Here is a 24,826-nt window from a genome sequence, read left to right as displayed (position 1 = left end):
TTCCCCTCAAAGCACTTTTCAGGTTCTTTATCCACCCCCCTCTCTGACACTCTCCTCATTTGAAGTTCACTGTATTCGTCTATTTTCTCCAGTTTTGTTGAGAATTGCTGTGATCTGTCGGCCTCCTGGACCAGTATCAGGCTTCCTGGACGACTTCTCTGTCTGGCTATCCTACTTTCTCTCTTCTGAAATTCACACAATCATTCTTGGTGACTTCAACATCCCTGTTAATCATAACACTCCCGCTACTTCTAAACTTGAGCTTCACCTCCTCTTTGACCTAAAACAATGGACACACGCTTCTACTCCTTCAAATGGCAACTGCCTTGACCTCATATTCTCCTACCTATACACTCCCCGCAAACCTCTCTGGACCTGTAGCTGACTCAGCCTCACTGTTGGAGGGGCAGAGTAGAGAGCTGGTGACTAAATCACCATGAATGAAAAAAGGAATGAGAGCTGAGTGATCAGCGGCGTTGGATTACACAGCTTTCGCTATTAGAGCTGGCAGGGACAGATGCAGCATCAGAGTGATGCTGCATCTGTTGCAGAGTGCGATCACTGGGTGCAGCGGAGTCCATTCAGATCAGACATTGTGGAGTAAAACAGGAACTGGCTTCTTTATTGGAACATAACACAGGAATCAAACATGTCACCTCAATGTAATAAGAACAACAGACAGGAAGAGATAACCAACAAGTACAGTGCAGTGTACAGGAAATACACATCATAGAAAATGCATAGCATATCACTTAGCATTAGCGACATCTACGTCCTATTTGTGAACTGCAGTCTATCTGTAATAAGCTAAAAGCTGTTGTATCACCAACACCCCTTCTCAACAGCTAAGGCTTAGTCTATTAAACCCATCTTCTTTGTAAGCCTTGAGTGTCTTTCAGCGGTCAGAGGCTTTGTAAGGATATCTGCTTTCATATCCTCGGTTGGGCAATAAAGTAACTCAAGAAGACCTTGCTCTTGAAGATCCCTAAGAAATTGGAACTTCACGTCAATGTGCTTGGCTCTTGAATTAACTCCTTCCATGTGCGCAAGTGCAAGGCATCCTTGATTGTCCTCATAGATTTCTGTTGGTCCCAACTGTGGTTGACCCAAATCTGTTAATAGCTGTCTCAGCCATATAACTTCTTGGCTTGCTTGCGCTGCAGCAAAGTATTCTGCTTCAGTAGACGACAGTGAAACAGAGTTGCTTTTTACTAGTCCAACTGATGGCACCTCCTGACAGAAAAAATAAATATCCACTGGTAGATTTCCTGTCGCTGGTGTCTCCTGCCCAGTCAGCATCCACATATCCTGTTAAGGTGCTTTCATCACTTGCTGGTAACTTTAACTTGTAGTGCAAAGTCCCTTTAAGATAGCAAATGATTCGCTTTACAGCATTCCAGTCCTTTTGACTTGGCATTGAAACCTTTCTGCATAGGATTCCAACAGTTGCTGCAATGTCTGGCCTTGTAGCAGTGGTAAGATACAGCAATTTCCCTATTGCCTTCCTGTATTGAGTATTAGTAGGTAATGGGTTATCTTGGCAATTCATCTCCTTTAGGTAGTTGGTTTCCATAGGAGACTTTACTGGTTTGGCGTCTTCCATTCCAAATGTTTCAATTATTTCTTGTATTTTGTGTCTTTGGTTCAGAAGAAAGCTGCCATCTTCCTCTCTCTCGATCTGGATGCCGAGGTAATTCTTTATGTTGCCAAGATCTTTGGTGTTGAAGTTCTGATTTAATTTTTCTAGTATTTCTACTTCATCCCCTTCTTGCTCGAAGCAAATCAGGATATCATCCACATAAATAAGCATATAGACCCATCTGTCTGCCAATTTCTTTGTGTATAAGTAGGGGTCTGCTTTACTCCTCAGAAAGTTTTGATGTGTAAGCACTTCATTTATTTTTATATTCCACGCTCTGGCTGCTTGCTTTAGACCATATATACTCCTGCGAAGTTTGCAAACTAGGTCTGGCCTTTGTCCATCTTTGAACCCTGGCGGCTGTTCCATGTAAATCTCTTCTGTTAGCTCGCCATGTAGAAACGCGGTTTTCACATCAAAATGTTTCACTTGCATTTTCCTTGTGACGGCTATTGTCAGTAAAGTCCGTATTGTAGTGTGCTTGACAACTGGTGCAAACGTCTCGTCATAGTCCTCTCCGTATTTTTGAGAATAGCCCTTGGCTACTAGTCTTGCTTTGTATCGCTCAATTGTGCCCTCTGCATTGTATTTCGCTTTAAAAGTCCATTTACAGCCTATGGCTTTCCTTCCGGGTGGTAGTTCTGTAAGTGTCCATGTTTTAGTGTCATGCATGGATTTTATCTCTTCATCAGCAGCCTTTATCCATTTACTTGCTTCTTGCTCTGAAAGCTGAGATATTTCTTCCCAGGTTGCAGGTTCATTGATACTGGCAGTACTTGCTTTGTATGAGAGATGTACAGGTGGTTTACCTTTGTTTTCTCTTGTTGAACGTCTCGGTTTTGTGTCTGAGCCTTCTTGTGTCTGCTCTTCAGTACTGGTAGAGTCTGCACCCACTTCAACTGTTTGTTCAGAAGTTACAGAGATGGGCTGGTCAATGTCAGTTTTCCCTTCTATTGTTGTCATTACATTGTCTCTGAAATCTTCAACAAAAGTTATGCTGTTGCTAATGGTAACCTTGTCTGTTTTGGGATCAAGGATTCTGTAACCTTTGACATTGTCACTGTATCCAACGAAGATACCTTCAAATGCTCTGTTTTGGAGTTTGGTGCGTTTTTCTTCAGGTATGTGGATGAATGCTTTGCATCCAAAAACTCTTAGGTGTTTTACATTTGGCTTCTCATTGTGCCAAAGTTCATATGGAGTTTTCTCTATTGTTCTGGAAAGAAGTCTGTTCTGCAAATATGTAGCTGTCATAGCTGCTTCACCCCAGTATTTTTGTTGTAGTCCAGAGTCTGTCAGCATACATCTGATCATTTCAGTCAGAGTTCTGTTCTTTCTTTCAGCTACTCCATTTTGTTCTGGTGTATATGGGACTGTCTTTTGATGTTCTATTCCATTCTGTTTTAAGTACTCTTGTATCTTATATCCTGTGAATTCACCTCCATTGTCACTCCGAAGTATGAGAGGCATTCTCTGAAACTTGTTACTGGTCTTTATTATTTAGTCTTGTAATTTGTCAAAAACTTCACTCTTGTGTTGCATTAGGTAGGTGACTGTGTATCTTGAATAGTCATCTATGAGAGTCACTATGTACCTTTTGCCTCCAGGTGTAGGTGGGTTTAGGGGACCACACACGTCACTGTGAACTAAGTCAAGTGGTCTTGAAGCTCTCTTCTGACTGACTTTGGGAAGTGTTGCTCTTGTAGCTTTGGATTTAATGCAACATTCACACATAACAGTAACTGGACAAGGGGATTTTGTTAGATCCCTTGTCAGATTTCTCCTCTGTAGTTCCTATATGCATTCTGGGTGTCTGTGACCTAGACGTCTGTGCCATATATGTATACAGTCATTGTGCTTGTGTGTACATAGTCTCACCTTTTCCTTCACTATGTCGAGGTGATATAGATGATCATCCAGCTTGGCACTCGCTACTGTCTGGTTGCCGTTTAGGATTGAACACTTGTCACCTTGGAATTTTACAGTGAGTCCTCTGGCTGTTAGATGCTTCACAGATAAGAGTCCTCCTTCTAGATTAGGAACATAAAGCACATCTTTCACTGGTATGGCTAGATTGTGTCCCACATCATCAGGGCATACAAGGGTTCCATGCCCATATTCTTCTGCATGTATTTTGCTTCCATCTGCAAGATAAATAGTTTCTTTGTTGTTCAGATCGAGTTCTGTGAAAAAACTTCTATCACTTGTCATGTGACTGGTTGCCCCCGAATCGATGCACCAGCCTTGACATTTATTGTTGCCTATCGCTTTAAATGTGGCATTCAAGTTTCCTTCCCATGGATCATTGATTGTGGCTTTGACCTTTTGTTTAGCATAAGAGGGACGCTGTCTTATTTGCTCTGCTTTCCATATAGTACAGTCTTTCTTTATGTGTCCCTGTTTGTGACATCTGAAACACACTCTGGTCTCTTTCCTGTGTAACCTTGCATCTGTAGCTTTAAGAGCGGTTCTGGTGTCGGTTTCTGTGGAGTCATGCACTAATTCCTTTCTTCTCTGATACTCATCTATGAGCCTGGTTTTTACAAATGATAGCGTCAGATCTGTCTCAGGTTGGGTCTCCAGTGCATTGATCAGTGCAGTATATGTATCGGGCAAACTGCATAACAACATGGCTGCAGCATAGCTGTCTGTCATATTCTCCCCGATTGATCTGAGTTGCGCAATCACTTCCAGCATTGTGTTTATGTGCTCCTGCATGTCCTGTTCTCTGCTAAGTCTCATTTTGTAAAGTTTCCGCAGTAGAAACAGCTTGCTGTTTAAACTGGATCTTTCATGCAGTCTATTTAGAATGTCCCACATGCCTTTCGCTGTGTCCTTATGGCGTATATGTATGAGCTGATCATCCTCCACTAGTAAGCTTATGGTGGCCCGTGCCTGTCTGTTTTTCTTGTCCCAGTCCTGATTACTGTCCTGTGGCCTCTCTGTAGTGGTAACCTCCCACAAGTCATCTCTAGATAATAGCATTTCCACTTTAAACTTCCATAGCTGATAATTATCATTGTTCAGCTTGGCCACTGAGAGTTTAAGTTCTGAGTTTCCAGACATTTTTCCCTCCTTTAAACAGTCTTACTTGTCTATAGGAGATGTCACTGGAAACCTTCCTTATGTCGATCTTTATCTTGATTGCAGAGTGCGATCACTGGGTGCAGCGGAGTCTATTCAGATCAGACATTGTGGAGTAAACAGGAACTGGCTTCTTTATTGGAACATAACACAGGAATCAAACACGTCACCTCATTGTAATAAGAACAACAGACAGGAAGAGATAACCAACAAGTACAGTGCAGTGTACAGGAAATACACATCATAGAAAATGCATAGCATATCACTTAGCATTAGCGACATCTACTGTCCTATTTGTGAACTGCAGTCTATCTGTAATAAGCTAAAAGCTGTTGCATCTCCAACAGCATCCACATAGGGGAGTATAATTTTTTTTTATTATTTAACCCCAAACTACTCTTAACTTACTTTTTCATCTTTCTAATAAATATCTTCTCTTTTCCAAATTGTATGTGATGTTTAAATATTGCACTTTCCCTATTTGGCTTCTCTATGCAAGTGGTCGCCAACCTTTCTGACCTTATGGACCAGTAAACTCACAATTTTGAGTTCCATGAACCACTAACATGAATTGTACATGCCTTATAAAACACAATACTCCGGCTCTTTGCCCCCCTCCCCTTTGATCACACTGCTGCCTTATAAACACACACACAATGCTCCAGCTCTCTGACCCAGCAGTCTGTATTGCACTGCTGCCTTACACAGACTAATCATTGGATCTCCCCTCCTTTTCCAGCCATTTGCTTGAGAGCCATGTTCCCTTCCACAGTCTGATCAGCGCTGCTATTGAAAGTCCCCTCCTTCACCTCCAGCTCTCTGCACTACTCCTGTCGCCTCCCTCTGAGTTCACAGGAGCCGGAATTACAGGAGACATTGGGTATTAATTTGTGCTGACGGTATTGACTGTCAGCGCGCATTAGGAACACAACACTGGAAACAAAACAACACCTGGGGACCAACACCAACATTTTCTCTTGGACCATCAGTGGTCCACGGACAACTGGTTGATGACTGCTGCTCTATGTTTATCTTTTTCCCATTATGGGTTCATTCATTAAGGTACCCAGACTTTGTACAGGGGACAATCGCCTACAAGGATCTACCTATATGCACGGATGCAAGTCTCAAAAAAGAAGCTACTCCTTTCAATTCTGTGATTCCATATAGTGTCATAAATGAGGACGCCATAAACGTGTGTATGCACACCTCAAAAGTTGATAACAAATGCAAAATTGGATGAATACAAAAAAGAAAGGTTAAGTGTCAGATTATTCCTTATCTGCTAATTCTCCAGCATAGAGTATCCTATCCTCTATCAGAACTCCTCCTTTGCCAGGAATCCAAGCATATATGTGCATACTTGAGCATGAAGTCAGTCTCTGTGAAAAGGCCTAACACTGATTCCTACTTAGCCACATTAACCACTTCACCACTAGGCCTATTTCGGACACTTTTTGTTTACAAGTTAAAATCAGTATTTTTTCCTAGAAAACTACTTAGAACCCCCAAACATTATATATATTTTTTTAGCAAAGACTCTGGAGAATAAAATGGCGGTCATTGCAATATTTTTTGTCACGCGGTATTTGCGCAGCGGTCTTTAAAACGCCATTTTTTTGGGAAAAATTACATTTCACTGCATTTAAAAAATACTAAACAGTAAAGTTAGCCCATTTTTTTGTATATTGTGAAAGATGATGTCACGCCGAGTAAATAGATACCCAAAATGTTACGGTTTAAAATTGCGCCCCCCTGTGGGATGGCGACAAACTACGGTCAATAGAAATCTCAATCTGCGACGCTTTAAATTTATTTAACGGTTACCAGTTTAGAGTTAGAGTGTAGCTCTTTTTTTTAAATTATTGCTCACGCTCTGGCGATCACGGCGATACCTCACATGTGTGGTTTGAACAGCGATTTCATTTGCGGCTCGACTTCCGTATACGTTTTTTTTGTGCGCGAGCTAACGGTGACCGGGGCGGCTAAATTTTTTTTTTTTTCCCCATTTATTTTATTTTTTTTTTTTAACTTTATTACAGTTTTTAAAAAAAAAAAAAAATCTGATCACTTTTATTGCTGTCACAAGAAATGTAAACATCCCTTGTGACAGCAATATGCGGTGACAGGTACACTTTATGGAGGGATCGAGGGTCTAAAAGACCCTAGACCCCTCCACTACACTTCCCTGTATGCAAAACGCCAAAAACGGCGTTTTTGCATACAGCCGTTTTTCTAATTTGCCGCCGTTTTGCAGCACACTAACCCGTAAGTGACATCATGGACGCCGCCTCCGGGTTACGTCATCGGAGACCGGATCGAAGCCGTTTCCGGCATTCATCGGGACTCCATCCAGCCGGCGGATGCGCCGGCTGGGTGCTCTGGGCTCCCGGTGGGACGGGAGCCCCGGTAAAAGCCGCGGAAGGCGGCGGGACGTCCCCTCCCGCCCCCCCGGGTAACGATCGAGCGGCTCCCGAGCCGCATCGATCGGTACCGACGGAAAGCCGACCGTCGGCTTTAAACCATGGTACCGGGATGATGCCTCTAGCTAGAGGCATCATCCCGGTATAGCCCCGCAAAGTTTAGGACGTCATATGACGTCCACCCAGGGGGAAGTGGTTAAGGAAGAGGAAACTTTTTTTTTTCTGAACCATGAATGCATACAGGCAAAAAATTATATCCCAGAGGAAAAAGGATAAGTTAGGGAGGGTTAATCTTTTCTTATCTTAGCCCTTCTCCCAAATTAATTCCTCACACATTATACCATCCTCTTCGCTCCAAAATCTCCTTTTAAGCACATTTAAGCATGCAATTTTTTTAAATCAAAGGGCATGTAAACCCTAAAAAGCCTTATACATACTACTACTGACAGCTCGGGAGGAGCCGCTGTACTAACTTTGAGATGTTAGTACAACTATCTCCCCTTCTGTGCTATAGTGTTGTGAGAGCATTGATCAAAAGCCTTTTTGGTTATGATCCTTGGACAGAAGCTGGCCAAATGGCTGGCTTCTGTCGGACCGGCTGGAGTACACACAGGCCAAATGTCAGCCAGTTTCTATTGAACTGCCTTTTGCCACCCAACATTCGGGCCATGTGTACTAGGACTAACAATGAACTTCTCCTATTTGGTTCTTTTTGCTCTGCTCTGGCATATTTACCATTGAAAGTGTATAAAAAAAAAATGCCTGTTTATCCTTCTAGGAATCTTGTCAACTGATAACTTCTTGCGCACTCTACCTTTGTGGCATTTTATAGATTACATTGTTTACGGCTATCTGAGGAGTACAAAAACCCTCCCTTCTATGTTATGAAGATGAGAAGGTAGGATCACCAGCTAAAAATAAAGGAAAAAAGTTTGAACAAATCCAAAACATCCCAAGAGCATGAGTAGGAATTTCTAATGGTTTGTTCTTGGGTTTAGATACACACTTTGACTACTCCAAATTATAGATACCAGAGAACAGTGGCGGCTGGTGCTCAAAATTTTTTTTTTTTGGGGGGGGGGGACGCAAACAGAAAAATGTAATAGGCATTGCTTTGCGGCAAAAAAAGCAGTAAAAAAATTGCGTGACTTTGAGGTCGCAAAAGTGTGAAAGGGGCCTTCAGTAATTAAGGTATAGTGTGCCCCCTTTCAATGCAGAGACCCTAAAGGGTATACTCCCTCTCTGTGCTATAGGCACTCAGTTTAGTTACAAGCAGTGTCAGAAGAATTCCAACTCCACAGAGGGGTTGGGTGCTGTGTCTGTTAATGAACATCAGAGAAATGGATTTTACAGAAAGTCAAAAATCCCATTTTTCTCTTTCGTTCTTTGACGGACACAGCTTCAGATCTTCATAACCGTTAGGACGTCCCAAAGCAGTGGTAAACATGAAGGGTGAGAACAGCAAAAAAAATTCCCAAGGCTAAACATTAGCCAACCAGGCAACAGGAGCTCAACCAAAACAACTAGAGCCCACCTGAAAAAAACAATACACCCTCAAAGAGGACCAGGTCCTCTAAAACCACAGCCTGCAAAACCTTGTGGCCAAAATAAGCATTCACAGATGCCAACACATCCACTTTATAAACGTTGTGAAAGCGTGCACCAACGACCAGGTGGCCTCCTTGCAAACCTGCGTCACTGATGCCGGATGACGGAAAGGCCACAAGGCACTAAGCGCCCGAATAGAGTACGCCTTAACAGTAAAAAGGGGAACCTGACCCTTGGTGGAAAATTACTGTGTCTGATCCATTTGGAAATGGCCACAGAGGAAGCGGACAACCCTTTACAAGGCCCATCCGTGAGCACAAAGAGTCTGACTTCCTGAAGGACTCTGTAGCTGCTAGGTACACCCTAATTGCCCGGACCACCTTCAAGGCATGCAAGGCAATTTTCTTCAGACACTAGGCCTGGGACACAGGCAAGGCAACACAATGTCTTCATTCAAATGAAAATCAGAGACAACCTTTGGAAGAAACGACTGACAGGGGCGAAGAACCACCTGATCCCTGTGAATCACCAGGTAAGGTGAATGACCGGATAACGCCACCAGTTTCGACACCCTGCGCACAGAGGTGATAGCCACTAAAAAGGCCACCCTCTGGGACAATGTAAGCAGGGGAATCTCCAGAAGATTCTTAAAGGGAGGCTTCTGGAGGATCAAAACAACCAAATTTAGGTCCCAAGGCGGCAACAGAGCCTGCACTGGAGGAACCAAATGTCGGAAGAAAGGTACGTACCAGGGAGTGTGTTTCCAAAGGTTGTTGGAAGACGACTGGCAAAGCCGACACCTGGCCCTTGATGGTATCCCCCTAGAAGTAGATTTCCTAGCTTTTAACAGTGTAGGCATCACCGACTCAGATAAACCTCTATCCTTCAGCACCTGGCGTTCCTAAAGCCAAGCCGTCAAAGCCAGCGACTGTAAAGCAGGATGAAAGATCGGTCCTTGGGACAGCAGATCCTGCCTGAGAGGAAGCTTCCAAGGAACGTCGGCGACCAGCCGCACCAGATCGGCGTACCAAGCCCGGCGAGGTCAGTCCTGGGCCACTAAGATGACCTGAATCCCTTCTCCCTCGATCCTGCATAGTCGTCTTGGCAGAAGCTTGAGAGTAGGGAAAGCATAAATCAGACAATACTGACCCCATGGGGCCACCAGCGCGTCTGTAGCGTCTGCCAGAGGATCTCTTGACCGAGCCACAAAACGCTGCACCTTTCTGTTGAGCCGAGATGCCAACAGACCCACCCCGGGGGGGCCCCACAGGAGACACAACTAATGAAACCCTTATGGATGAAGGGACCACTCTCCTTGGTCCAACGCCTGAAAACGGAGGTAATCCGCCTGCCAGTTTTCCACCCCGGGAATGTGTATGGCGGAAAGGGCTAGAACGAACCGTTCTGCACACCTTAGAATGCCAGCTACCTCCAGATCTGTCCAATGGTCCAGACACAGTCTGATAGCTCGGAGTTCCAAGACATTGATCGTTAGTCTGGACTCTTCCAGCGTCCAGATCCCCTGAGCAGAATGCTTGCCGAGGACGCCTCCCCAAGCAGACAATCTGGCATCTGTGGTGACCACTGTTCAATACAAGGGGAGGAAGGATTTTCCCAGACGAAGCGCCTGAGAACGAAGCCACCATATCAGAGACTCCTTTGTCCCCCGACTCAGCCGGATCTGATTTCCAGAGACTGCAGAATCTTGTCCCATTTGGTCAGAATCTCACTTTGCAGGGAACTCGTATGGAACTGTGCAAATAGAACCACCTTGAAGGTAGACATCATCAGGCCCAGCACCTGCATGCAAGTCCAGAGAGAGATGATCATCTGTTGACAGCAGGAGATGAAATGCAGCCTGCAATTTCTGAAATATTAGAGCTCATATTTTGCTTGAATAAATAGCACTACAAGAAATGGTCATCAGGAAAACAAAGTGTAATGCAGGCAGACCAACCCCCTGGAAAGTTTATGCAGCTTACATTTTGTGGAAGAGATGTACAACTGTATCTACTGGCAAATTTCTTTGAACACTGCCTACAAAGATTATTGAACAGAAGCTGACAAATTGCTCTGTCACTTCCTTCTTCTTTTGTGCTGATGGCTGAGATAACTGTGATATTTTCCTAAGCCCAGGACAAGCTCTTAAGGGCTTTACCTGTCACTCTATGCCCGATGATATAAACAGCTGCTGTGTCCGTTTTCTCTGGGGCTTGCACAACATGCTCCAAAATCTATTGAGCAGCATCACAAATTGTTTTCCCTTTTCTCCAATGATCTAAAAACACAACCTCAATCTACTGGGTGAATAATGAACCCAAATGAGTTCTCTAACCTTCCACGTTTCAATCTGTAGGCAATAGAAGTCAATCTTGGGTTTTATTGAAAACAGTTTTTCCTGATGAAGCTTATACAAACAAAGATTTTCTTACTGTGCAACAGAATATATCAGTGTGCAATAATTATTTTATGTAAAAGAAAAAAAAAAAAAAAAAAAGGAGGAAAACCACAGTGGAGAGTTAAAACAAGGTGTAATTTAACAATAACGTTTCAACAGCATACAATGACTGCTGCTGCTGTAAACTCTTGCTAGACACTTATTGTACATGTTCCTTTACAGTTATGAATGGAGTTTTATAATACTCATATGCAGGATTTTTACATCACTTAGGCTCCATGTACACGGGACGTTAGAAAAAACGTGATGCAAAGCTAGTTCTGATGCCGGGAAAAAGCAGCTGTTAAAACGTGCTTTCATTAGATTTTTCCATTGGCGTTATTGCACGCTTGGCCACGTTGCTTTTAGCAGCGTTTTTTCTGCCTCCATTCAAAATCAATGGTTCCCTATGGGAGCCTATTAATTTGAATGAAAGTTGCATTCACCCGATAAAAGGTAGTGTATGTAAATAACGACAGGAGACGTTTTGGAAAGTTTATTAAAAATCTTCAACCGGACTTCTCCGCTCTGGTCTTCTCCCTCTCCGCTCTTCTGGTCTTTGCGTCATCTGTGGCATGAGGGGGCGGGGGTCTCCTGATGATGTCACCTGGCGGCCACACCCACAATGGCTATAAAACAAGCTGCAGAGACCGGCATAATCACCAGAGACATCGTCTGAGCAGGACCGGAGGAAGAAGAAGAGCCAAGGGAAAAAGAGCAGAAGAGCGGACAGCAAAAGAGCAGAAGATTGGACGGCAGAAGAACAGACAGCAAAAGAGCAGAGGACCAGACCGGGATCTGGGGGGGCCACCCTTGTTAAAGGGGGCTTCCAGATACCGATAAGCCCTCTGCCCGCAGGCCCCCACAACCACCGGCCAGGGTTGTGGGGATGAGGCCCTTGTCCCCATCAACATGGGGGAAAGGTGCTTTGAGGTGGGGGGTGCAGAGCTCCCCCTGCCCCAAAGCACCAACAACCCCCCACGTTGAGGGCATGTGGCCTGGTATGGTCCAGGGGGGTGGGGCCGCTCGATCGTCCCCTCCCCCTTCCTGCCCTACCGGGCTGCATGCTCGGATAAGGGTCTGGTATGGATTTTGGGGGGGACCATACGCAGTTTTTTTCCCATTTTTGGCATGGAGTTCCCCCTCAAGATTCTCAAAGCGCAAGTCGGATCATCCTGATCCGACTTGCGGTTCAACTTCCATTCAAATCAATAGGCTCCCATAGGGAACCATTGATTTTGAATGGAAGAAAAACAAAACGTATAACGTGGCTGAACGTACTTCATCACGTTCGGTCGCGTTCGGCCGCGTTTTTGCGTTTGAAACGCCGGGAAACACACAATCGAACGCAAATAATTGCATTCCAAAAAACATCCCTGAACTGAACTGCCTGCAAATGACTGTAAACGACCCTGTGTACATGGACAGATAAGATAACATGCAGGTGGGTTCAGGGGCTTCTGAAAAAAACACCCAACTGCTCCTAAACGGCCTGAGGCTCCACCTGAGCGTATAGATTTGCTGGCGTTTTTTTCAAGATTTCTGCAGCTTTTTACAAGTTTGTTTGTTTTTTTTAAAGCTTTTTTTTAAGTGTATTACAGCTTTGGGTGTTTTTGTTCAGCCAACAGAAAGCACTAGGGGGAGGAGAGGGAGAGGAAATTAGGTGGTGGAGAGCTGCTATTTGAGCATTTTACTGCTCAAATTAGGTGTTTCTATTGAAGTCTATGGGGCCCAAAACACTTGTAATCTACCAAAAAAGTTCAGGCATTTTTGTTCCAAGTGACAGAATGCTCAACATGGGGCCATTAAAACTAATGGAATTTTGCTAGGCATGCACATCACAGCTTGGAACTGCCCTAGCTCCTGCTCACTGGCTGTGATAGACCGCATGAGGAGCTAATGGCTCCCGCTGCTGCCTCCCTGTCCAATGAGGAGAGAGAGACAGACCGTGGAAAGCTGCTGCTCTCGTGCACAATCGCTGGATTGAGCTAGGGTTTAGGTAAGCATAAGGGGTGCTGGGGGGGGGGGGGGGGGAGTTGCTTGCAGTAGGTTTTTTTTACCTTAATCCACAAAAATACATTAAGGGTAAAAAAAAAAAAAAACATTACATACCTTTAGGATTAGTTTAATTTGAAAGCAAATTAGACTAAACAAAGATGAAAGTAGTGTTAAGTGCGATACCCAGCATGTCAAACCATAATCACTTCCATACCGCGTCATGTAAAATGACGTCGGCAAAGTGGTTGTCTAGATCCGGGCCGCCGTCATATGACGTCGGCCCGTTCTAGCTGCCAGTGCGCGCCCCCGGCGGCGCGCAGCGGCGTGATCAGGGATGAGGCTCGTCCCTCGGACATAGCCCATCCCTGATCGAGGTAAACAGCCAATAGAAATTGGCTGTTTACCACGTGATCGGCTGTGTCAATCACAGCCGATCACATGAGCGGCTCAAGCACGAGCCGCTCGTTCTCTCTGCAATGCGCGCCCCCGGGGGCGCGCAGAGCAGCGATCGGGGACGAGGCTCGTCCCTTGGACAGAGCCAATCCCCGATCTTGGTAAAGAGCCAATAAAATAAAAAAAAGCTTCCTGGACCCCAGGAGGAAATGCCCAGTACAAGTACTGGGATTTCACACCAGCCCCAAAGAAGAAGAGCCCAAATGCAGCTTCCGGATGCCTTGGCAAACCCATTGTGGCTGCCTTCTAGCTCTGGGTCAGCTACAATCCCCCCCTTCACAGCACAGCCAGGTTTGCAGGTCAACACCGAAAATTTTATTCTGATTGATTTTTTTAATTTATTTTTCCCTTTGGAGTTCCTTCAAAACATTGTGGACCAAACAAATCTTTTTGCCCAACAGTTTAATCGAGAACAACCCCACCTCATATCATCCCCGTCCTTTTGAATGGAGACCCCTAACAGTGGAAGAGTTCAAAGTGTTTTTGGGCCTTACAATCAATATGGGGGTTACAAAAAAAAAAATGAGCTGCACTCTTATTGGTCCACCAAACCCATCCACCACATGCCAATTTATTCTTCAGTCATGCCCAGGTCCCGCTATGATGCTATAATGCGCTTCCTGCATTTCAACGATAATTCCCAGTGCCCTCCCCGAGATGATCCCAATTACGATAAACTCTACAAAATTCGCCCCCTAATTGATTACTTTTCTAGACGGTTCCCCGAAGTCTATGTCCCTGACCAAAAGATCGCTGTGGACGAATCACTGGTCCACTTTACAGGCCGGCTGGCATTTAAGCAGTATATTCCCAGCAAGAGGGCTAGGTATGGCTTAAAACTAAACAAGCTCTGCGAAAGTAAAACGGGATATGTGTACGCCTTTCGCGTGTACGAAGGCAGAGACTCTGAGCTCCAGCCCCCTGAGTGCCCAACGTACATGGGAGTAAGTGGGAAGATTGTCTGGGACCTAGCCTTCCCATTGCTGCAAAAGGGGTACCATATTTATATGGACAACTATTACGCCAGTTTGCCCCTTTTCCGCCACCTGTACCTGAAGAAAACCCTGGCATGCGGTACAGTAAGAAAAAACCGGAAGGGCTTCCCGCAGAGTCTTATCGCCACTCAATTACGAATTGGGGAATCCGCAAGCCTTAGGAACGAGGAGGTAATGGCTTTGAAGTGGAGGGACAGTAAGGACGTTTACCTCATGTCCACCATCCACGATGACAGCTCAGTGGAAATTCGAAGACGACGCGGTTCCGTTCAAAAGCCTGCTTGCATCCACGAGTACAATAAGTACATGGGGGGGGGGGGGATTTAAATGATCAAATGCTGCAGCCCTATCTCCCGACACGAAAGACCGTCTTTTGGTACAAAAAGCTTGCAATGTACTTTTTCCATTTGGCCATGTACAATGCCTTTGTCATCTATAAAAAGTCCACAACAACACCAATCCCCTTCCTCCAGTTTATTGAAGACATTGCCACTGCCCTCATTTACCAGCAAGGATCCCCCCCAGAAATCATTCGTTCGGATTGTGTCAGCAGACTTCATGAGCGCCATTTCCCTTTCCGTATCCCACCATCACAAACCGGAAGAAGACGCCAAAAAAGGTGTCGGGTGTGTGGCAAAAGAGGAATTAGGAAAGACACCAGTTTCCATTGTACCGATTGTCCCTCCCAACCTGGCCTTTGCATTGGAGAATGCTTCAAAATATATCACACTGCCCTAAACTTTTAGCCCATATTTCACTGCTGAATATTTTCCTGCTGCCTCAACCAACCATATTACTGCCTTCCTTGTGAACCGACCCTGGCCTGTATATCGACTATGTCTCTGCCTGCCGTCTGCATTGTTTATCCGCCATGTTTCTGCCTTTCAAGTGAACTGACCCTGGACTGTTTATCGACGATGCCTCTGCCTGCCGTCTGCATTGTTTATCCGCCATGTTTCTGCCTTTCAAGTGAACTGACCCTGGACTGTTTATCGACGATGCCTCTGCCTGCCGTCTGCATTGTTTATCCGCCATGTTTCTGCCTTTCAAGTGAACTGACCCTGGACTGTTTATCGACGATGCCTCTGCCTGCCGTCTGCATTGTTTATCCGCCATGTTTCTGCCTTTCAAGTGAACTGACCCTGGATTGTTTATGGATTTTGCCTTAGCCTACCGTCTATTTCTGCCTTTTACCTGCACTGACCTCGGCCTGTTACGACCATGTTTTTTGCCTGCCACTTAAACTGATCCTTCGCCCTGCTACTGTAGTAGTGGGATTCAAAATGACACAGGGGTCTCACTTTTGTGAGGGGCTTCAGAATATAGTGTTCTGATATGAGAAAACCAGTTTTTGGATTTCTCTGGGTTTGTAAACTCAGAACAGGGTCTGGAGTCCGGAGGCTTCAAAGCGATTTGGGTGGGAGAAGCCTCTACCCCTGTCCCCATTCTTTCCCGACCGAGGCCCTAAGCTTCATGGTCCTGCCTGCTGCCTGGACCAATACTTTGGCTGTGCTGATCATATCCCTGCCTGCACTGACCCAGGACTTTTTATGGAACATGTGCCTGTTACCTGGACCAATAATTGGGCTGTACTGACCATATCTCTGCCTGCTGCCTGTACTAATTATGGACAGTATTCCTGCCTGCTGCATGGACAATCCTTTTTCTGCTGCTGACCTGCCTGCTACCTGGACCAATGCTTTGGCTGTGCTGACAATATCTGTGCCTGCTGCCTGTACTGACTATGGACACTATTCCTGCCTGCTGCCTGGACAATCCTTTCACTGTCGCTGTCTACGTTCCTGCCTGCTGCCTGAACCACTGCACTGCTAAAACCACAGGTATTTTTTTGTTTATCCTTTGCTCAGCAGAATGTATTTTTGTATGTATTATGCTATGTGTTAGGGGCCTTCAACAATGTGATAGGTTGTCAGGAATTTATGTGTGTGATTTATGTCCCTAGCCACTTGCCAACCGGCCAATGTATATATACGTTCTCGGATCCTCATGGACAGGATGTTGAGTGAGGGCAAGCTTGCCCTCACTCGACTCTATGGTCTTGGAGGACCGGAGCTACGGCAAATGTTGTTGCCTAGCAACCAGTTTAAAGGTCCCTTTTTTTTTTCATTTTATTTTATTTATTTTTTTTTTTTCTATCTTTTAGTGTACTTGTGAGATCTGAGGACTTTTTGACCCCAGATCTTACAAAAAAGAGGTCCTGTCGTGCCTATTTCTATTACAAGAAATGTTTACATTCCTTGTAATAGAAATAAAAATGATCAATTTTTTTTTTTAAACGGTGTAAAAATAATAAATAATAAATAAAATAAATAGTAAAAAAAAAAAAAAAAAAAATTAAAGCACCCTGTCCCCGTTAGCTCGCGCGCAGAAGCAGACGCATACGGAAACCCCGCCCACATATGTAAACGGTGTTCAAACCACACATGTGAGGTATCGCCGCGATCGTTAGAGCAAGAGCAATAATTTGAGCCCTAGACCTCCTCTGTAACTCAAAGATGGCAACCTGTAGAAATTTTTAAAATGTCGCCTATGGGGATTTTTAAGTACCAAAGTTTGTCGCCATTCCGTGAGCGTGCGCAATTTTTAAGCATGACATGTTGGGTATCTATTTACTCGGCATAACATTATCTTTCACATTATGGAAAAAAATTGTGCTATTTTTACTGGTTTCTTATTTTTTAATTAAAAAAAGTGAATTTTTTTTTAAAAAATTGCGTTTGGAAGACCGCTGCGCAAATACGGTGTGATAAAAAATATTGCAATAATCTCTATTTTATTCTCTAGGGTCTCTGCTAAAAAAAAATATATAATGTTTGGGGGTTCTAAGTAGTTTTCTAGTAAAAACAACTGATTTTAGCTTGTAAACACCAAATGTCAAAACTAGGCCTAGGCAAGTGGCTAGGATGCATGATAGTGCTCCTTGGATGTTGGGTCCCTCTATATGGCTAGGCTGGGAAAAAGTCTCACACATGTGGTATTGCCATACTCAGGAGGAGTGGCAGAATGTATTTTGGGTTGTCATTTTTGCTGTATACATGCTATGTGTTAGGAATATCCAATAAATCGACAACTTTGTGTAAAAAAAAAAAAAAAGGTTTTAATTTTTTTCCCACATTTTCCAAAAACTTGTGGAAAAAAATGACACGTTCAAAAGACCCATAATGCCTCATAGAATATACGTTGGAGTGTTTTCTTTCCAAAATGGGGTCATTTTGTGGGTGTTTCCATTGTCTTGGTGCTCTAGGGCCTTCAGAAGTGTGATAGGTAGTCCGAAAATGATGTGTGTAATTTATGCTCCTAGAACGCCTGAAGCTGCTTCTTGAATGTGGAGTCTCTTTATGTGGCCAGGCTGTGTAAAAGTCTCACACATGTGGTATCGCCATACTCAGGAGGAGTAGCAGAATGTATTTTGGGGTGTAATTTTTGCTATTTCCATGCTATGTGTTAGAAATATCCTATAAATTGACAACTTTGTGTAAAAAAAAAAGGTTTTAATTTTTTTCCCACATTTTCCAAAAACTTGTGGAAAAAAATGACGCGTTCAAAAGACCCATATTGCCTCATAGAATATACGTTGGAGTGTTTGCTTTACAAAATGGGGTCATTTTGTGGGTGTTTCCATTGTCTTGGTGCTCTAGGGCCTTCAGAAGTGTGATAGGTAGTCCGAAAATGATGTGTGTAATTTATGCTCCTAGAACGCCTGAAGGTGCTAGTTGAATGTGGAGTCTCTTTATGTGGCCAGGCTGTGTAAAAGTCTCACACATGTGGTATCGCCATACTCGGAAGGAGTAGCAGAATGTATTTTTGGGTGTAATTTTTGCTGTGTACATGCTATGTGTTAGAAATAGCTTATAAACTGACAACTTTGTGGGAAAAAAAAAGAAAAAAAATTTTTTTTCTTCATTTTCCCAAGAATTGTGGGAAAAAATTACAACTTCAAAAAACCCACCATGCCTCTTACTAAATACCTTGGACTGTCTACTTTACAAAAAGGGGTCATTTGGGTGGTATTTATACTGTCCTGACATTTCAGGGCCTCAAGAAAGGAGATAGGCAGTCAGTACATCTGGTGTGATCAATTTTCAGTAATTGGTACCATAGCTTCTAGACTCAATAACTTTCACACAGACTAAATAATATACACTAATTTGGGTTAATTTTACCAGAGACATGTAGCAGTATACATTTTGGCCCAAATGTATGAAGAAAAATTTTTTGCAAAATTTTATAATTGAAACTAAAAAAAAGTGTTTTTTTTTCAAAATTTTTGCTCTTTTTTTGCATATATCACGAAAAAAAAACCCCAGTTGTGATCAAATACCACCAAAAGAAAGCTCTATTTGTGTGAAAAAAATGATAAAAATTTTGTTTGGTTACAGTGTAGCATGACTAAGCAATTGTCATTCAAAGTGTGAGAGTGCTGAAAGCTGAAAATTGGTCTGGGCAGGAAGGGTGTCTAACTGCTCTGTATGGAAGTGGATAAAATGATTGTAAACTCAGTTTAAAAAAAAAAAAAAAAACAGGTTCATACTTTGTGCAATACAATTGCAGAGCAACCTGGAACCTCCTTCTTGGGTCTTACGCTGTCACTCCTGGCTCCTCCTCTTCTCAGTGTGCCACCACAGGAAGCCCCTGCCTAATGTGGCACACCTGCAGGTTTGCTCCTGAGCCACGCTGCCTGTGTTCACAGACACAGACAGTGGCTTGGCCCCGCCCCTGCTCACTTGTCACAGGATTTGACTGTCTACAGCAAGAGCCAATGGCCCCCGCTGCTCTCAGCCAAGCCTGTGAGAACAGGGAGAAGGAAGAGGGCAGGCATGGCGCTGGATCGAATTAGGACTCATAAGTATTGGGGGGGGGGGGGGGGGTCGAGTGATACTTTTACCAAGACATTTTTTACTTTAATACAAGGAATGCAAGGTAAAAAATCTGTAAGCGTTAGAACTACTTTAAATTAGCCTGCATTTATGAATTAGCAACAAACTTTGGTACCATTAGTTTTCTTTAGGCATTGCTTTTAAAGCACCTACAGGTCATCAGTTTGGAGTAAACTGCTAATATCGGGCCTAAAATTATTAGTTTCACTATGGTATGTGCAGTGATATGTAACCTGTGTAGTGCAATTAAAGTTTTGGTATGTGGGTACCCCCCCCATGCGTTTACATTTGTATGTGCATACATGTGAGGGGGGTGAGGCTTAAGAGCTTGGGTGCAATTGTATTTTTTTTTCATACTGGGGATTGAACGCAGCGGGGGTGCATAGAAGCAATTTGGCAGCTGTATCGCTTCCACCCAACAACAGTTTGCTAGATTTGCACATATTCACAGCTCGTGTGTTACTTGGGATTTTGTCTGAAAACCCTCACTACTGCCCACATATGACATACATCGTAGTAGCAAGAAGGTTAAAAGAATGGGCCTTGACAAGGCTTTATATATAGTTTCAGATTTATGCAATAGAGTACTTTGCGCTTAATCAAAGTGCTTAAAACAGTATATAGTTTAAGTATAACTAAATTATCAAAAAGAAAGCTGTGCAAAGCAAGATCAACAGAAGAATTTGAGTTTTTTGTTTTAATAATAAAAACGTAAGCCTTCGATTTGTCCTTGAGAAAATCAAAACACTGTGCATGGTGCAGTGCTGATCCTCAGTTCCTTTGCATGCAAGCGCTTTAAAACTTATGGGTGTTCTAAATCATTAAAAGCCTCACAAGCTCTTTGAATTCATATACTTTTTTCTGATCTTAAAACAACCACCACGTATTTGTACTTACTCTCTGGCTGTTTCTCATTGGGTGTTATTGATCGCACAAAATCTTGAGGAGTCATAAATACTTCAGATTCCCCACTCTCATGTATCACTTTGAGGGTGGCAAAATACCGGAAGATTTTGTCTGGTGTTGAATAAGCTCGAATTCGGTTTTCATATTCCATCACCTATCATTAAAAAAAAAAAAATCAAAACCATTCATTAAAACAAACTCTAACCTGCAAAGAAATTTGATTTACACAACTTCACCCAAACATTTTAGCCAAATGGTGTAGTGCACGTTCCTTTAGGCTCGGTTCACACTGATGCGATGCGGGAAGGCTGCGAATTCGCAGCCTGTTCCCGCATCGCACACGCACCCCCGGCAGTTCACACTGCCATATGCGATCCGCTGGGGGTGTCAATGTAATCTTAACGACACCCCCAGTTTGATCGCATATCGCAGTGCGATCGTGCAGTTCGCACAGGATCGGATCGCACAAGAGTGAACCGCTGTGCGATCCGATCCTGATGCGGCAGCAAAAAAGCCTCCTGTGCGTGTTTGCTGCGGGTGCGATGCGAATTTAGCCATACAAACTGTATGGCTATACTCGCACCGCACAGCTGATCGCATGTCATGTCGGAGCAGTGCGCTCCGACATGACATGCGAACCCCGCACACGCAGTAGTGTGAACCGGGGCTTAATGTCCAAACATTTAAATTTATTTATTTATTTATTTTTTTTTTTAAATAGGACTTGCTTTTAAATGTATACCAGCTAGGTGTACTCACAGTTAATCCTGGCCCTAGGGTGACAATGCCTACTTAGTTTAGATGCAACATTGCACTCCGGCACATTTTGCTCTAGTCACCATTACAATCACACATTTGCAGGAAGCTCATACAAAAGGACATACCAAATCTGTACAGTGCAAAAGAGAAAACCTGATCAGGCATACTTTAACAAAAAATATTGCAATTATGTTTTATTTACTTTGCTTTTCAAAACAAAGTGTTCTTTTTGTGAGAGTTTAGATCTACTATAAGCCAAAGAAAATAGATATTTCCCTTTGTTGCAGAAATCAGATGTGCATTACCCGTTCTTACTTCGTATTCTCATATGTTCTGCTATATTTGACAATGTGTTCTCATCTCGCAGTTTATGGTTATGTCTAGAAACATCTAAAATGTGATAAAAAGAAAGTGCCAAGCAAGATCACTTTATCACAGCTATGTCTTGCTAAAAAAGATGATTTCATCACTAGGCCTATAAATTGGATTTGGACTCACTGTGCTGCAATGCAGGTAATCATACCATTCGCTGTAAGTCTCCAATGAAGGTCATTTGATATGCCCTTTAGTCTATTTGCCTAAGCAGGGGGAATCTATCATAACTGCATTAAATACAAGAAAAGCCCTCAGAGCAGAGGTCTATAATTTACAAGGAAGCAATATAGCTACACATATTATAAGCGGCTTCTCACATTTCCCACTCCTTCGTGCATTTACAGAAACATGAGTGCAATCAATGTCATATATGCTAAAATTAACAGGAAACTCTGCATTTTTTTTTTTTTTTTTTAAGTATTGTATATGCTTTTACAAAGCTTAAGCCCTGGTTCACACCAGGGCAATTTGTCATGCAATTTGACAGTAAAATTATCACATGCCAATGCGCACCTTATTGCCGGCAATGGAAAAGATCAAAATGTTGCGGCTGGAGTCCCAGCGTCTTTAAAAAAGGTTCCCAAACTACATTTTTGGATAAGGAAAGGAGCGCCTACTGTCCAGAGAAATGCAACTTATAAATTATGATTCATAGGTGTACGTTTATGAAACCGAGAATTTTTTTCTCAGTTCACTTCTCGGCAGTTCACCCTGTTTATGAAGTAGAAAACTTCTGTTCTCACAGGGAGAAAAGAGGAGAAGTTTTTCCTCTGAAAACAGATCTGTGTAAAAATGAATGGACTGCCTGAAATCTCGTGAGACATAGCGAGATTACATTATAAGAAAATCACTGAAACACTCTGGTGCCCATTTATTAAGCAGTGGTAAATTCTCACTGCTGAATACACGTGTATTTTTAGAGGAGACCCTTAATAAAAAAATTAGTCCCCTTAACAAAATATTTATATACACACACATTTTATATTTATACACGCACTTTTTTTTTCTCTAGACATAAATATGGAAGGGGGACAGGTTTACTGAATTCTTGGGGAGGTCCAAGGCTCGGTTTCCACTATTGCGACTTGCTGTGCGACTTGACACATGTCAAGTCGCACAGCAAGTCAAAAGCCATTTATTTCTATTTGGCCCGTTTTCACTGCCGCGACTTGAGTTGCGGCGACTTGAAAAGTAGTTTGTGCACTACTTTTGGGCCGACTTCAGTGCGACTTCCCTCTATAATGAGGGACAAGTCTCACTGAAAGCCGCGAACAAGTGAACACTACAGAGTCACGCTAGAAGTAGCGTGACTCTGTAGCCGCAGTAGTGGAAACCGAGCCTAATCAAGTTAGGCTCCCTCAGTTCACTCCGGATTCTCCACCTCTGGGCTGGTGAATCTGGGAGTGTGAATTCTGGCACAGATTGCCAGTGAAGTGCGGAGATCGCAGCTTCATAAACTGCCCGTTTGTCAGTCAATGACAGCTTCTCCGTGTGTGGAGATGATCAGCGGAGAACATGTTCTCCCCCGATCATCTGTTTCATAAACAAAAAATGATCCGAGATGAGCTGCGATCATTAGGATCGCCGCTCATCTGGGTTTCATAAACGGACACCATAGACGTTTACTATAACGTACCAACACATGTTTGGTGTGCAGGTTGATACTTTTGAATAAATGTCTATGAACCATACTTTAGATGTTGCATTTCTCAGAACACTGGTCGCTCTTTTCTTTTTAACCAAGTCTACATGCTGCAGCAACCGTAATGTCACAAAAAAAAGGTAGCAGCCCAATCCCCAAGAGGACTATCCATCACTGGGCACTATCCACCGGAAGGCATTCCTTCCTTTTTGCCCACACGAATATCCATCCAGGACCTCGGACTAATCCAGTTAATTCAGCGCAGTCTCCAACACAAGCTGAACTATTTTTTTTGTGAATTACCACTTACATTGACTTCTGTTACAGTGCCTTGAAAAAGTATTCATACCCCTTGAAATTTTCCACATTTTGTCATGTTACAACCAAAAACCTAAATGTATTTTATTGGGATTTTATGTGATAAACCTACACAAAGTGGCACATAATTCTGAAGTGGAAGAAAAATGATACATGGTTTTTAAAAGTTTTTACAAATATCTGAAAAGTGTGGCATGCATTTGTATTCAGCACCCCTGAGTCAAGAACCACCTTTCACCGCAATTACTACCCCAAGTCTTTTTGGGGATGCCTCTACCAGCTTTTCACATCTAGAGAGAAATTTTTGCCCATTCTTTGCAAAATAGCTCTGTCAGATTGGATGGAGAGCGTCTGAACAGAAATTTTCAAGTTTTGCCAAAGATTCTCAATTGGATTTAGGTCTGGACTTCGACTGGGTAATTCTAACACATTACTATGGTTTGATCTAAAACCATTCTATTGTAGCTTTGACTGTATATTTAGGGTCGTTGTCCTGCTGGAAGGTGAACCTCCACCCAATCTCTTTTGCAGACTAACAGGTTTTCTTCTAAGATTGCCCTATATTTGGCTCCATCCATCTTTCCCATCAACTCTGTCTAGCTTTCCTGTCCCTGCTGAAAAAAAGCATCCCCACAACATGATGCTGCCACTACAATGTTTCACAGTGGGGGTGATGTGCAGTGTTAGTTTTCCGCCACACATGGCGTTTTGCTTTTAGGCCAAAAAAATGGATTTTTGTAAGAACTTACCGTAAAATCCTTTTCTCTTAAGCTCATTGACAGACGTAGTCTTCTTGATTCTCAAGAGCTGGGTTATGTTGTCTCCGCAGGAGTAGGACTAGGCAGAATGACAAAACGTTCTGGCTCCACCCTAGGGGGCAGTCCCTGAGGGTATATCCTCCCTCTCTCTGCTACAGGGAATCAGTTCTGTTTAAAGCAGTACAGAGAAATTAACCCAACTCAATGATAGAGGGGCGGGTACTACGTCTGTCAATGAGCTTAAGAGAAAAGGATTTTACGGTAAGTTCTTACAAAAATCCATTTTTCTCTATCGCTCATTGACAGACGTAGTCTTCTTGATTCTCAAGAGCTGGGACATCCAGAAGCAGTGCCACAAATGAGGGGTGGGATTGACAAAATCAAATCCAATCTAGTAGGCCCAACCGGTGCCAAACTAGAAGTTTTAAAGGCTCATTATAAACAAAGAATGAGACTAAAGAAAAATTTTCCAACGGAAAAAACCCTCGAGGTAGACCACTGGTCTCCTCAAATTGCGGCCTGCAAAACCTTGCGGCCAAATGAGGCATCAGACGATGCCATTACATCAACTTTATAATGTTTAGAGAAGGTAT

At 43.3% G+C, this 24,826-nt stretch overlaps 1 protein-coding gene across 1 annotated transcript in view; it reads right to left on the bottom strand.

The window, feature by feature from the left end:
• The window catches only part of MICU1 (mitochondrial calcium uptake 1), a 641,385-nt gene that overhangs the window by 487,328 nt on the left and 129,231 nt on the right, over positions 1-24,826 (bottom strand). Inside the window, exon 4 of the mRNA XM_082267399.1 lies at positions 20,373-20,535. Coding sequence (XP_082123525.1) covers positions 20,373-20,535 — 163 coding nt within the window. The remainder of the gene's footprint in view (positions 1-20,372; positions 20,536-24,826) is intronic.

Source organism: Pelophylax lessonae (assembly GCF_965119305.1).
Source record: "Pelophylax lessonae genome assembly, chromosome: 9".
NCBI classification, from domain to species: Eukaryota; Metazoa; Chordata; class Amphibia; order Anura; family Ranidae; genus Pelophylax; species Pelophylax lessonae.
Note: the sequence above shows the minus strand (reverse complement) of the source record. Positions and strands in the feature narration are given on the sequence as shown.